The sequence below is a fragment of the Phoenix dactylifera genome, unplaced genomic scaffold, assembly GCF_009389715.1.
Source record: "Phoenix dactylifera cultivar Barhee BC4 unplaced genomic scaffold, palm_55x_up_171113_PBpolish2nd_filt_p 001330F, whole genome shotgun sequence".
Classification (NCBI taxonomy): domain Eukaryota; kingdom Viridiplantae; phylum Streptophyta; class Magnoliopsida; order Arecales; family Arecaceae; genus Phoenix; species Phoenix dactylifera.
The window spans coordinates 5,531-20,011 of record NW_024068660.1 but is presented as its reverse complement, the minus strand read 5'-3'; the positions used below and the strand labels follow the sequence as shown (position 1 = coordinate 20,011).

The following is a 14,481-nucleotide window of genomic DNA, read 5'->3' as shown; positions in this document are numbered from 1 at the left end:
CAACTACAACTTTTATCATAACAGCAACACAATAAATAATTTTTTTTTTTATAAAAAAAGGAAAGATGCATGCAGGAGGGACACACAAATAAGTAATATAAATAAAATATGTCGTTTTACCAGGGGGAGCTCCACTTCCACTATTTCAAACCGTAATTCTTTCTGTAATTTGCTCCTCTGGCTCCATACAACAAAAAATGAAGAGTTTTCCTTAGATAGTAAAAGGAAAAAGAAGAAGAAATCATCACTTTCCACTCAATAAGATCGAAATACGCCACCTACCTCTGGAGTTTTATTGACAGAATCTGAACACTTCTCTACTCTCTTCTCTTCATGAATAAAATCCGCTACTTCCTGCTAGAAAATCCAAAGTAGAAACAACCAAAACCACCTCCAATAGAGCAAATCAAAGAAAATAAAATAAAATAAAGTGTTTACATCTAATACATCAACAGCATCTGCTCCAGCGCTGAAGCATTCCCAACTCTCCCGGTTCTTTTCCTCCCAGAATCCATCATCTCTTCTCTGTGACAAACAAAAAAATTCAAACCAGAATCAAGCCTTCAACACTAAATCCAAAATCTAAAACGCGAAGAAATGGCCGATTCACCTCAGATACGCCGATCTCGGCCGATCCCGACCGAAATCGCTGCAGCTCTCTCTTCCGAGAGCGGGAATCGACGGAAATCCCCTCTCCAGCATAAAGAAACCGAGGGATAACGTCGGAGAGGAACTGAGAGAGGGCATTCTCGATGGGAAATCCATCGATTTCGGAAGGAAAGCGGAGATCGAGATCGAAGAAAGGGATCTCGACGCCGAGAGGAGGATCAAAAGGGGAGAGATGAGGCGGCGGAAGGGGGAGGAACTGGAAGTCTCTTAGTGTTTCGATCGGGGATTGGGAGGCGAAGTAGTCGGCGGCGAGGAAGCGAGTCCTCATGGTTAGTTTTGGTCTCCGTTTTTGGAATGGAAATGGCGCCTCGAGTCGGTTTATATACGTGTTTCGACGAGAAGCTGATGCTATCGTGCGCTTCTGTTTCAATTGGCGCGGGTTAGCTGGAACGGTCAGTCCCACGGCACTGGCGGGATTCCTTCTGGGCCGCACGAACTTTTACGAGCCTCCGACCGCCATCCATCCGGATTCAAATACTCAAACGGTTTGGGTTGGACCAGCTCTGACCCGGGTCTGCGGTTTGGGTTGGATCTATACATATTACTAAAAAAAAAAAAAAATCATGAATACCCTCTTAAATAGTAAATTTTATATAATACTCATTCAAAATTAATATTTACATATATAACCTCATAAAATACTTATTTTATTATTCTATTTTTTTTATTCTTATTTTTGCATATATACCCACGTCATCTAATGCCATTAAAAAAATTAATGATTTCAAATTAAAATGACTAAAATATTCTTAATGAGTAGATGCTCAAAAAAAAATATTTATAAGGCGATTGTGATTGGAGATAAAAAAGTAATTTCAAAATTTTAATTTATTTTAATTAAAATAAATACAGTTTTTATTAACGGTTTTGGAAGAACAATTATATTAGGGGTATTTGTGCAAAAACAGTGTTTTAAGAGGGTATTCACGTAAATTTAAATTTTTAAAAAAATATTCATGAAAAAAAATGCTATATTATTTGTAAGTAGTTTTGAGCCTTAGCAGGTGTATGTTTCATACATAAATATCATATCAAGGTAGGTTTGGATCAAAGATTTAGGTAAATTAACTTGCGTTGCACTAAAATTAGATGTAGGATGTGCAGTATGAGGGAATCCAAAATTAAGTTGTGACTTAAAACATTTCTTACCAGCTGCAATGGAGTGAGAGAATTACCTTCAAACAACCTCTGGTTTCTTGCTGTCCATAAAGACTAAATGATATAAGGCATTAGAGATCTAGTTCCCCTCTCTACCATAAATTGAAAAATGCCGGCAATGAGTCAAGAAAAAAAGCCCTGAAGGCATCCAGCTGATAGCTGCCAACTGGGCAAAGATCACAGAATATGAATTCTAATTCCACCCTGTAAGAGGGACTGTTTACAAGGAGTTCTGTTCCACACCAACTTTCAGTAGAAAGTTTTTAACTCTTATTCGCCCGTTTAATTTTTAGATATTCAAAAAGAAAATAGATAAACCTAAATAAGTGATAAAGGTAAGATGACTTGGTTTGAATGAGAAACCGCCCTACTCAAACTTGAAAATAACCTCGTAATATTGGCGCTGCACGCTGAAAGACATTGATCTATCTTTTAAAAAAAGACTGACTCACATCAGAATGCAAAGCTTATATAGTTGTACATTAAAGATATAGAGATCCTTCAAATTATTTATGAGATTATTAAACTTGTTGAATAATTTAATAGGTCTACTACTATTTTTTGTAAAAGTTTTTTATTACTTTGTTTTATATTTTTCTTTCTTACAAAATTTTTATAAATAATTTTTGTAAACTCTTTTTTTTTTTGATAAAAATCGGATGGCTTTGTCTCCCTCTCCATCAAAAAAAAGAATTAGTAGCCGCCCAACAAAGTTGATCAGTCCCACTGTGATCATATCATGGCATTTGGGGATTGATGTAGCATCATTAGCTGTGAAATGAGAATGGCACGGTGAAGCATGTTTCTAACACCTATAATTTTGATATAACTTAGAGGTTTAAAATCCAATTAATTACATTTTTACTAAAGCAAAATGATCAAATAAATGGACCATTAAATGCATGTTAATGGTTAAAGAATTACAAAAATTAATAATATTTTCAGCAAGGTGGCAAATTTGGTCATCGCGCTCCACCCGATTATATATATATATATATATATATATATATATTAAGGCTGGTGGATCATACTTGACGAGTACGTATGTACCTAATAAAATCAATAAATAGAATATCTCGGAGTGCCAGGTACAACTCCGCATCACCAGTCCACAGGATACTACTATCGGCATGATTAGGTACATAAGCAGCCATCCAATTCGCAGCCTCATTAGCTTCACGGAAAATATGCTAAGCTTAAAAGGCTCCTCCGTTTTAGATCATTGTTCAGATATCTCGGAGTAAAGCGTGGATACAAACATTACCTCTTGTGTCTTTCAAATCTAATTGATGACAATGGTAGAGTCTCCATCCTGAACGGTCGAATCTGGGTCCAAGTTTGAACGCATGCAAAGTATCGCGGCGGTTGCCAGAAAGCGTAGTCACCTTCGAGGCTAAGCCTCGCTGCATCGCGGAACTCCCAGTACGTGCCACGTCTCTTTAAACTCTGCAAGCTCGGCCTCCACGTGTGGCCAAAGGTGTCAAGAGATCACCGAAAGTTATCCCCTCCCTCCTTATTATAACTCCCATCTCCTCCTCCCCCCCTTTCTCTACTCCTCTCCGACCTCTCTCTCTCTCCCTCACTCACTCCCACACACACATATTTTTCTCTCGAATTATTGTTCTCTTGCAATGGATTATGAGGAAGTAGCCCGTCGTCAGGAGCAAACTTACCAACCAGACCCATCCGGAACTCGTCTCATTCCCGGTAAGCTCAAGCCTCTGTTATGGAATCATGTATACAGTTGTATAATGTTAATAAGTCTTTCTTATTATTTTCTGTAGTTGAAGTAGGAGAGGAGCACCACCACGACAAGAAGCCAGTGTTGAAGAAGGTGAAGGACAAGGTGAAGAAGATTAAGGACACTTTAAACATAAAGAAGCATGGCCATGGTGATGAGCATGACCGCGACGACGATCATGACACCAGTGATGAAGAAAAAGAAGAAGGTTACGAAGAGAATGTACAGGATCCTGAGGTCATCCATGGCGCTCCCAGTACGTTTGTCTTCCTTACTCCTATACAGAGAAAATTCGAGTAATTAATTAAGAATCGTGCATGTGTGAGCTCTTATCTATGGTGGATGCAGTACTGTATGACACTCCGGCGGCTCAAGAGTTTATTGGTGGCGAAGAGAGCAAAGAGGCACCACAGGAGGCCAATTTGGGAAGCATAAACCCAACGTTTCAAGAGGACCCTGCTGTTCCAAAGACTGAAACACTCGGCGCGAGCGACCACGACCGTGCAACCCAACCCCCACCAACCAGAGGTAATTGTTGAGGGAGAAAACTCTTAGAGTTCTTTCATGATTTCTTCCTCAAAGAACATTTATATGATTTATTACAAGATACTGCTGCTTCTTGTTGTATGTCGTGTGATGATGTGTTCGATAGGTGGCGAGGAGATAGAGACGTCGCCGGTAATCCAGTCCTTCGAAGCCATGAACATCTCCGACCAGCCCCACGTCCAGAAAGAAGAAGAGGTTAAAGAATCCACTCCTCCGACCGGGACCCACGACCAGTTCTCTCCGGCGGCGGCGCCCACCCCAGAAGAAGACAAGCTCCAAGGCACCGAAGAACCCAAGGGGCCGAGCTACACCGAGAAGCTCTCCACCACCGCAGCCGCGGCCAAGTCCGCCGCCGTGTCCGCGGCGGCGGAGTCCGCCGAGTACGGCAAGAAGATCGCGTCGACCGTCTACGAGAAGGTGGCGGAGGCCGGGACGGCTGTGAAGGGAAAGGTGCAGCAGAAGCCAAGCGGGACCACGGGGACGGAGGGCGGGGATCCGACGGCGGCGCAGGACAAAGGCATGGGGGTGTCGGTGAGGGAGTACCTGGCGGAGAAGCTGAGGCCGGGGGAGGAGGACAAGGCGCTGAGCGAGGTGATATCGGGGGTGTTTCACAAGAGGGAGGAGGAGGCGGAGGGGGGACCGGAGGTGACAGGATCCGGCGCGAGGGGCGGGGGTGCGGGGGTGGTGGGGAAGATTCGCGGAGCGGTTACATCTTTGGTCGGGGGTGGCGGGGGTTCTCGTGCTTCGCCGGTGAGCGAGAGCACTCAAACAAAAGGTAAGTCAGCTTTCTGCTAACCTAGGTTAGGCTATGTTATGTTATGTTACTGATCTTGTTTCGGTCTGTGTCGTATTTTGGCAGGGGAAGGGGAGCAGAAAGAAACTCATAAGGACGCAGGAGGTCAAACGCAGGAAGAGCAGGATCTCAAATAAGAAGACCCTTTGTAGAGTTGTTGCATGTCACATTATTTAGAGTGTGGCAGAATATTGGAGTGGCTTATGATAATAATTCTTGTCTGTTAATTTAGTAGGCATTGTATATGTTCTATGCTTGTGTGTGCTTGTAAATATGACTAAGGAAACGGAAATGGGTCATATGTTGCAGAAAGAAGAAGAAAATAGAGAGATAATAATTGTGATTAGATGGGTTTATATTAATTTTGTCAGTTCGATTTTTTTTTATCTTCTGATGAAGAGGGAGGCAAAGTTACCAGGCTAGAGGCCCCTTTTTCTCCCTTTCCTTGTTTCTCGGTGGGGCAGGTTCAAACCTCCTCTCTAAGGAGAAAGGGCGATGAAGAAAAAAAAGAGAGAGAGAGAGAGAGAGAAAATCAGAGAAGAAAAAAAGAAAAAATAATAAAATAATAATAATAATTAAATAAATGTATATATAAACAAAAGAAAAAAAAATTGAGAGAGAGAGGTCTCATTTTGGGTGCAAGCATTCTCTCTCTACCTGATTTGAAGATCCTAGTCTGATTTACTCAATCAAGACTAAAGGCTTGCTCAAGTCCATTTAAGATTGCTTAGAGATTTTTAATTTAGATTTAGATTTTAAATAGCGAGTAGCAAGTAATCTATTTTTTTAAATGGTTTTGATAGGTATAGCTGATTTGCCCAACTGAACCTAATGATTCATGGGCGAATAGTTATAAGTGATCTTGACACAAATCTTATGAATTTTAAATTATTGATTAATTTTAGGTATAAAATTATGAATTATATTTGACATGATTGATAGTTCAGGCTTGGATTGTGCATTGCCAAGAAATTATACCTCCATTCCTTTCTCTCTCTCACAAAAAAAAAAAAAACCGCCAGCACATGGATCTCAGCCTGGCTTCCTCCCTTCTGAGTTCTCATATCTGAGTTCTGAAAAATTACTACGTATACTAAATCAGTTTTGAATCTTTTGATAGGCTTCAACCATAAGTTTGTTGAAAGAAAAAGAAGGAAATGCCCGCTCCAATGGTGCTTAACTGACCAAGCTAAACCGAGTTGGGAGCTGCTCGGTCATCACTTTTTATATGAAAGAGATAATTGAAATCAAGCAGGACTTCACATTATATAAGCTTCTCTTCGAGATGATTTGAGCTTCTACTTATTTTGCAAAACTAAAATGTTCAATCTCACCTCTAGTAAAAGCTAAGCTTAAAAAAAAAAAGTCTAAGCTTCTCTTTTTTTCTTACTAGCTGAACTAAGCTCAAACAAGCTTGTTCTCAATGAGCCTGAGCTGTTCATGATTAGGTTAGTTTCTTTGCAGCCTATCCATTCTAAGATAAATACCTCTAGTCCAAATATTGGAAATGCACCTCCCAAAGTCTCAAAACAAGAGACTCCAAATAGAGTACAGGTGCGACCATTGAGGCATTGCTACTCCACAACTAGAAATCAATTCTAGATCAATTAATTCAGGTTTTACCTTTTATTTTGCATCTAATCATAATTCCACCGTAAAAATAATGGAAAGTAGGCAAAATACTTCATGCGTTGTTTACGTAATAAATTAAGTTCATGCAGTGCTTGTAGAAATGAAATAAAACATCAATATCTAAAATTCAAAAGATAGATTATTTTACCACTAGATTGGTTCATGAGTATGAAAATATGGATAAAACACTGATTCTTTTGAGCCCAAAACTTACTCTAGCTAAATAGTAACCCAATATTCATCTAAAAAATTAATTAATGTATGAAAATTCATGACGACCTTCAATACTCTCCCTTATTACGAATTCCATGTTAATAAAACCAAGCTTGCTATATAAAGTTTCAAACCGCTCGACAGCAAATCCTTTGATGAAAATAGTCATCAGCTCATCCTTTGTGAGAACTGGAATCAAATCGACTTCTTCAACTGCAATTCTCTCTGTAATAAAGTGATGATGAACCTTGATGTACTTTGTCCTTGCATGGAATGCTGGATTCCTCACTAATTGGATAGCACTGTTACAATCACAAAAAATAGGAAAATATAGTCAGTACCTTGATCTAAATCACTAAGCAACCTTGTGAACCAAATCAACTCCTAAACTGCCATCATAGTAGCAAGGTACTCTACCTCTATAGAATGTAAGCATCACAATAAACGCTTTACCTCCTAAAAGCATACACTAATTGCAGATGTAGGTAATTAAGTTCTTTTATTTCACACTAAAGCTTCAATTAGTGCTTTGTGGACCACCATTACAAGCGAGACTGTGAGATCAAGCATGAAGACGTATCAGATTAAAAGAGCTGCTGCTTAATGAAGCAAGCTGCCAAAAACAGATTCCGGTGCATATACCAAGGAGAGCATATCATGAATTGCTCAAATAATGTGCTAACATTGCCATCACATTGCAAAGATATCCTTGAAAGAAGCTTGCACAGCAGTCAGAATAGTAATTAGAAACATGTAAGATTTCTTAGCAATGTCAGATCACTGACAAAAGGATTTAATGTTCCACAAGTTAATATAACTGAACAAATCATCTGCAGTATGTATATCAAAATGGCGATATGATTACATTGAATTGAGAATTATATATCAATTAGACAACCTTTTCTTCCACATACCAAAATCTCAGAAGGCTAAACACGGAGACAGCAATTACAATGTTAGCACAAGAGAGGGAGGGATCCAGAATAGTATATTTAATTGGAGATTACTAACTGCAGCAAGTATAACAAGCAACTAAGCCATCCAAATAAATCCTATTACATCTTTCAGATAAATCGATTTTAAGTGCAGATGACTCATCAAATAAGTGCATAAACAAAGGATGAACACACAATCTCCAAATATATAGTATAACTGTGATTATTATTCTGAATTTTAATCCCCAAATTTCCAGTCATGTAAAATCAATATAGCAACTCTGGCTTAAAATGCCAGAAAAAAAGTACCAAAATAGAATTCTCTCAAACCAACTATAAGTTTTCTGACCAAAAGATAAATGGGAACCTCACTGAAAACTGCACCCCAGCCACTTGCCTGGATGCACAACTCAGTGACTAAAAAATTGATACCAAATAAACCATTTAAGGAAAAAAAATTAAGACAGACCAGCCAAAACACGTCTCCAATATTGGATTCCTTATAGCCTGTCCTCGTACTCAGAGAGTGGTGTAATCTGTTGCTTGAGACCCTTCCTCTTGCGAATATCAGCAACCAGGTTTGCAGTCTGGGACCCAGGCTCCAATGGGTCAGAAGGCATCATATCCCAGTGATCAAAGACAGCCTGAGGGAACGCCTGACCAGAAGTTGCAGCCCTCAGAGTGCCCGAGAATCCAAAGGACTCGATGACAGGCAGGTAAGCCTTGACATTATAAAGTGGAGTACCTGGCCTCTGCATCTCCTCAAAGACATGACCTCTCTTTTGATTAAGAACACTATATATGCCTCCAAGTGCCTGTTCTGGTGCCTGAATTTCAACAAGATAAACAGGCTCCAAAAGCCTAGGTTTGGCAGTCATCTGGGAAGCGTATATAACCCTTCTTGCAGTTGGAATAACCTGCCCGCCACCTCGGTGGATGGCATCAGCATGGAGAACAACATCACAGACTTCAAAGCAAATGCCTCGCATATTTTCTTCAGCTAATGGCCCTTCTTTTGAAGCCCATTGGAACCCAGCAACCACAGAGTCCTTGATTTCATTCAGATACTGAACTCCCTTACACATGTCAACAACCATGTTAGGACCAGTGGTTTCAGGCCCAAAGCACCAGATCTTCTTTGCAAGCTCTTTATCCCATCCAAACTCTTCAGATAGGATTCTGGATCGGGACTTGGGATCATCCCTGGGGCCAATACGCCCGTCGTCAATAGCCTCAGCAAGTCCATCCTCCAAAGGTCGGGCCTCCATGTACAAACGGTTGTGCTTGTTAGGAGACTTGCTCATCACCGTACGACAAGACCTCTCAAGAACTGTTTCACGGAAAGACACAACAGGATCAGACTTAATAATCTCTGCGCCGCCCATGAAGTCTTCTTGCAGGTCCTTCAAGCAGATCTCAAGATGCAGTTCTCCAGCTCCAGCAATAATGTGCTCACCAGATTCCTCAATTGTACACACCACCATGGGATCAGATTTGGCAAGTCGTTTCAAGCCCTCAACAAGCTTAGGTAGGTCAGAGGCGACCTTACATTGCACAGCAACACGAACAACAGGTGAAACCGAGAACTTCATTGCCCTGATTGGATGAGCATCCACTTCCTTCTCATTGGTTAGAGTTGCGTTCTTTGTAATGTACTGATCCAGACCAACCAAAGCAACAGTGTTTCCACATGGCACATCCTCCACGGACTCTTGCCTTTTACCCATCCAAATAACAGTTCGCTGCACGCTCTTAACATACAGATCCTTCTTCTCACCAGGAACATAGTTAGGCCCCATTATCCTGACCTTCAAACCAGTGCTTACCCTCCCAGAAAAGACTCGACCAAAGGCAAAGAACCTACCTTTATCCGATGCTGGAATCATCTTCGAGACATAAAGCATCAGAGGCCCATCTGGATCACAGTTTCTGATGGCATTTGCATATATGTCATCAAGAGGGCCTTCATACAAATTCTCCACACGGTATTTCTGTGCCTTTGCTGGAGCTGGAAGGTGGAAGATCATCATTTCAAGAAGGGCAGTACTTGCAGGCAGCCAGGTCTGCATCACACGTTTCATCAGTGCTTTCCCATTCAAATCTTTCTCCTCAGACTTCATGGTGACACCTAGCTTCTGCAACATGGGCCATAACTTGTCCTTCTGATCATTCATGCATGTACTTATAATTTGTTTGATAGGTTCATAGCAGAACTGAACAAATCCTCTCTTGCAAGTGGGTGAACCTGTGTTTCTGGAAGTCCACTTCCTTGTGGCAGGGTCGAAGTAATTCTCTCCCCAGAGTCTCTCCATCATTTTTCCCTCATCAACTCCGAACCTGGATGCATACATCTTGGCAAAGTTGGTCAACGTGAAAGCCCAACCATGCAAGCCAGCAGAAAAAGCTACAGTTCCTTTCTCTGGGTAAACTTGGCAATCACCAAGAAGAGAATCTTCATATGTGGCCATGATCACATTGGCATTTTCAATCACACGTTGAAATGTCTGGTAGGCTTCCTCTCCATCAACTTGGAGCTCAAGGAAGCAGCGGTCCATCTTGTTGACAGTCAAAACTGGCCTAATCCTTTCTCCAAGAGCCTGTCGTAAGACAGTTTCAGTCTGAACACAGACACCCTCGATACAGTCTACCACAACCAGTGCACCATCAGTGATACGGAGAGCAGCAGTGACCTCTGAAGAGAAGTCAACGTGCCCAGGTGAATCAATGAGGTTGATCAAGTACTCATTTCCATTCCTTTCACCTTTGTAGTTTTTTAGTGACTCATCAGACATCTCATAATAGAGAGAGATCCCAGTAGACTTGATCGTGATGCCACGTTCAGCTTCATCCTGGCGTGTATCAGTCATACGCACATCACCTGCCACTTCTTGTGCAATGATACCAGCAGCCGCCACAAGAGAGTCAGTAAGAGTAGATTTTCCTGCATATTTCATCAGAGATTTATGTTAACCAATGCTTTCAAGGATTCGCAGTGTGATGTTTTTAGAACTCTGACAGAATGGTTGAAAACAGAAAATAGAAAAAGATTATCATCACACCATGATCAACATGCGCAATGACAGACATATTACGGATATTGTGCTTGAAATCCATAATTCTGCGGAGCTCTTCTGCCGTAAACTTCACCTGCATATACCAACAATATTCATCAGCAGTTAGAATATGGTAAAAAAATTAAGTGAACAATGATTAAAATAGTGGTTTGGCATGAATACCATCTTGAATGCGGTTAAAAGTCAACAGGTAAACTGCAGTTGTGCAAGAAAAATCCTGTAACATCAACAAAAATATTTTTCAGCCAACGTAATATTAGTATGATCGGATAATTGACAAAAAAAACACTCCAATTGAATAAAAGATACCATATAATGCCTCCACAACACATCCCTAGAACATTAATACAGTGTGCTACAAATTCACATCAAACAAAAGGTATATTCATGTATTTTAATCTTTGATATTCTATTCATTATTTAGTAATCATGCATTTGGTTGAGAAAAATATTACGTTAAAAGATAAACCGCCTAAGCGACATTCATATAATATTTTATTGAAAAATAGATTACTGAAATATATGGAGTGCAACGTTTACATCATGGCAGCATTACCTCTGATATTTCAAGACCTAGGGAGATCTAAACCTATAATATAAATATGAGGAACTACATATTAAATATTAAATGCATAACACTTACTCTGACAACAGAGATTTCTAGATAAACCTTAGAACCTTTGCTAAGAATGCAAAAAACTAAGATTAATCTCTACCTTAGGAAGGCACCACAAACAATGTTTCTTCAATCAGCACTTAATTGCTGCACCTAGTTCTTTTCTCTTTAATAACTCATTAGCTTATGTAGAGTCCAGCAACCATCCAACCAGCAGGGAGGTGGGCAGTTTTTCCTCCTCAAGGATGGTATCATGATACAACAACCTCATAAGCCAAGAAGAGCCATCCACCACCTCAGGGGAAGGCAGCAATGAGGTGGCAAGACAGGGTGTCAATCAGGAATTTTGGAAGACATGGGAACTTGTGATAAAGTAAGAGAACTGCTAAGAGAAGGGAATCTCAAGCATCTTACTGCTGCCTGGAGACTCTGAATGTCATAGCACAGGGTACACATCCAATTGAATGAAGAGATACGCTTTCTAATTGATTGAAAAGGTGGCAAGAATCTGGTTCTATGCTGAAATCAGTTAATAAGTGTAGGAATTGAGCTCCTCCTGAAAAAAGTTCGAAGAGATCTTTATGCCAAATCGTTCTTATCAAAGAGGCAAATAATTCCACTTAAATCATTGTTTGAATCTACCGGATGGCATGCCCTGACTCCAACAAAGACAAGCTGATCATTGATCAGGGTAAAACCCATCTTGCCTTTAATGAATGAAGTGTCAAAACCGCTTTGTTTTATCAACAAGAAGATCAAACTCTTCTCTCAGGAAAAGAATCAGGCAATGATTGTGATAACTTATTCCAGATCTAGCTATAGGTCACTGTCTTCTGATGATTGAGCAATGATACCAAAATAGCACACCGAAAGTCATAGGAGATAGTTTTTTTTATCTGGGGCTTGCTGCCATGGCCTCTAAACACCTCAAATCTCTAGGGCTTTCTTTAAAGTTTTTGTTAAATCTGGGATCTTCTAGTAACCCACCTATGATATATACATGAAACATTATGGCATTCACCTTTGATTTTGAAAATGCAATAATTTAACTTCCATCCTCTAACATCGTATCAAATCTATGGCCTTAGCTGGTTATTGTTTTTAAATCAAAACTTATAAATCAAAAACATGAACAAAACATATGGCAACTTGTATCTCATGAAAGTAGAATCATCTATAACTTGCAATTTCTAAGACTGCCCAGAAAGACTTGCAAGATTTTATAGCACTCATACATCCACATAATGCTGTCAAACAAAGAAAACATTAACACAATAAAAGCCATAAAGATTAAAATATAAATAGACCGAAATAAAAATGTTTCAGAGGTGAGGATGATCCAACAAGAAAACATCTCTTTCCACCACAGCCCCTTCCCACAACTTCAAACAAAAAAAAAATCCAACCCATTCTTTCCTTGGAAGGAGGCAATGATAAATATGATCACAGGTTTTGCTCCATTGAATCTTCTACTTGGTTCTATTGATCTTGCTTTATAAAAAATAAAGGTAAAGTTCCATGGTTCACACCCTTCAAAAGGCCACAAAATAACATTCATGATCCCATGATCTAACTGCACTTATCTAACACAAGTTGGAAGAACCAGTATAAGGGATCTGTAAAAATGAAAAAGAAAAACAAATCAACTAGAAATAGCATCACGGATATTTCAAAAAACACATCGGAACAACAAAGGAAACAAGAGAAACAATGATCATATAAACAGCTCCATAGATCATCCCACAGACAAAATATCAATCATTTATGTCAACGACACCAAAACAGCATACGATACCAAATACAGCCAACCAATCATAAATCAATGAAAAAAAATAAAGTTACTGCGGCTAAAAAAATCGCAAGATACTAGAACATGTTAACCATGAGCACTGATATCGACCAAAATGATCAAAGTTCTTCGCCGAAAAAGAAAATAGAGAGAAAGAGAGAGAACAGAAACAAAGACTGATTAGAATCGCCAAAAGATTAGCATCCATATATAGATCCTTCCAAGCACAACGAACGTCATTCCAAATCAAATGAAACAACGACAAGATTCAAATAAAACCGTGGAAAGAAAGGAGAATTGAAGCAAGGAGAGAAAAAAAACTTCGGACCTGATTCAGATGGTGAGCGGTGAAGAAGGGGCTGAGAGCCCCGAGGCGGATGCGGAAGGAGAAAGAGCCAGGAGCGGCGGCGATTAAAAAATGTGGAGATTGTAGGTTTGGGGCCTGCGTATTTATAGAGGGACTGGGCCCATGCCGGTAGACGTGATTGTTTGATCTGATATGAACGGCTCAGATCATTTGATAAACAAACCCTAATGATTTCTTAGAGGCACGCGTAGTTTTCCAAGCACGATTCAGATGCAGGAGAAATTAAAAACAATAGATGTATATTATCAGCTAGCCAGGTTACCGGGTTACGCATGTGTTAGCAACCATTCAAATTTAATACAAACACCACGATCGACTCATGGTTCACACTGATACCATTTATAACAACCTAGAACCTTATTCAAAATGGCTAGCTGAAAAATATTATTTAGGTTTCTTGATTCTGTATAAGTATCCAAGATCTATCTAACAAATAATCAATACAAGAGTAAACACATGCTTGCACGAGTCCTCATAGATGTAAAAGAGATTAGATCACATGCAACTATTGATGTGCAGGAGTGAGGTAGCCCATATTTGCAATGAGTTGGGCCCAGTTGCTCCTCGTTTGAGACTTTAAAAGGATGGTAACATTCTGGTATCAGTTGGATAGGCTATTACCATACTACATAGAAACTTTGTACCTATATCCACCCCATATCTATCTCAAGGTTGATTGGGTCATGAGATAGGTTATAGCAGGATGGATCCGATGGGTTATGTCCCCTATTTCTCTTATGTTGTTCGTCTCCCATTCTCTCCACCACTTTCCACACCAAACTCTTCCAAATCCTTCCCAAAACCTTTGCTCCTCTTCTCCTTTCTAAGGCCGTTAATGAGCCGAGCCAAGCCTGGGTCTCCGCGGGCTCGGCTTGGCTTGTTCCAGAAAATTCTAGGCTCGGGCTCAGGCTCGGTACTGAGCCTTGTATTGAGCTCAGGCTCAGGCTC

General features: G+C 40.1%; 2 protein-coding genes across 3 annotated transcripts; one reads left to right on the top strand and one right to left on the bottom strand.

The window, feature by feature from the left end:
• Positions 1 to 3,396: 3,396 nt before the first annotated feature.
• LOC120108437 (low-temperature-induced 65 kDa protein-like) lies at positions 3,397 to 4,774 on the top strand (the record flags this gene model as incomplete). The annotated part of the gene is made up of 4 exons (XM_039122046.1): positions 3,397 to 3,534; positions 3,612 to 3,824; positions 3,917 to 4,096; positions 4,221 to 4,774. Coding segments are annotated over exons 1-4 (1,023 nt in total), but the record flags the coding sequence as incomplete, so codon positions are not given.
• Positions 4,775 to 7,883: 3,109 nt separating this feature from the next.
• Positions 7,884 to 13,584, bottom strand: LOC120108435 (elongation factor 2-like). Of its 2 annotated transcripts, XM_039122044.1 has the most exons (4): positions 13,495 to 13,584; positions 10,924 to 10,978; positions 10,747 to 10,834; positions 7,884 to 10,628 (listed from the first exon to the last, which is right to left on the bottom strand). In XM_039122044.1, the coding sequence occupies exons 2-4, from the start codon at positions 10,924 to 10,926 to the stop codon at positions 8,188 to 8,190; spliced, it is 2,532 nt and encodes an 843-aa protein (XP_038977972.1). In that variant the 5' UTR covers positions 10,927 to 10,978; positions 13,495 to 13,584; the 3' UTR covers positions 7,884 to 8,187. The 2 variants fall into 2 exon arrangements, with proteins under 2 accessions (XP_038977972.1, XP_038977971.1); XM_039122043.1 differs by lacking the exons at positions 10,924 to 10,978; positions 13,495 to 13,584 and having other exon boundaries at positions 10,747 to 10,840.
• Between the last annotated feature and the right edge of the window lie 897 nt (positions 13,585 to 14,481).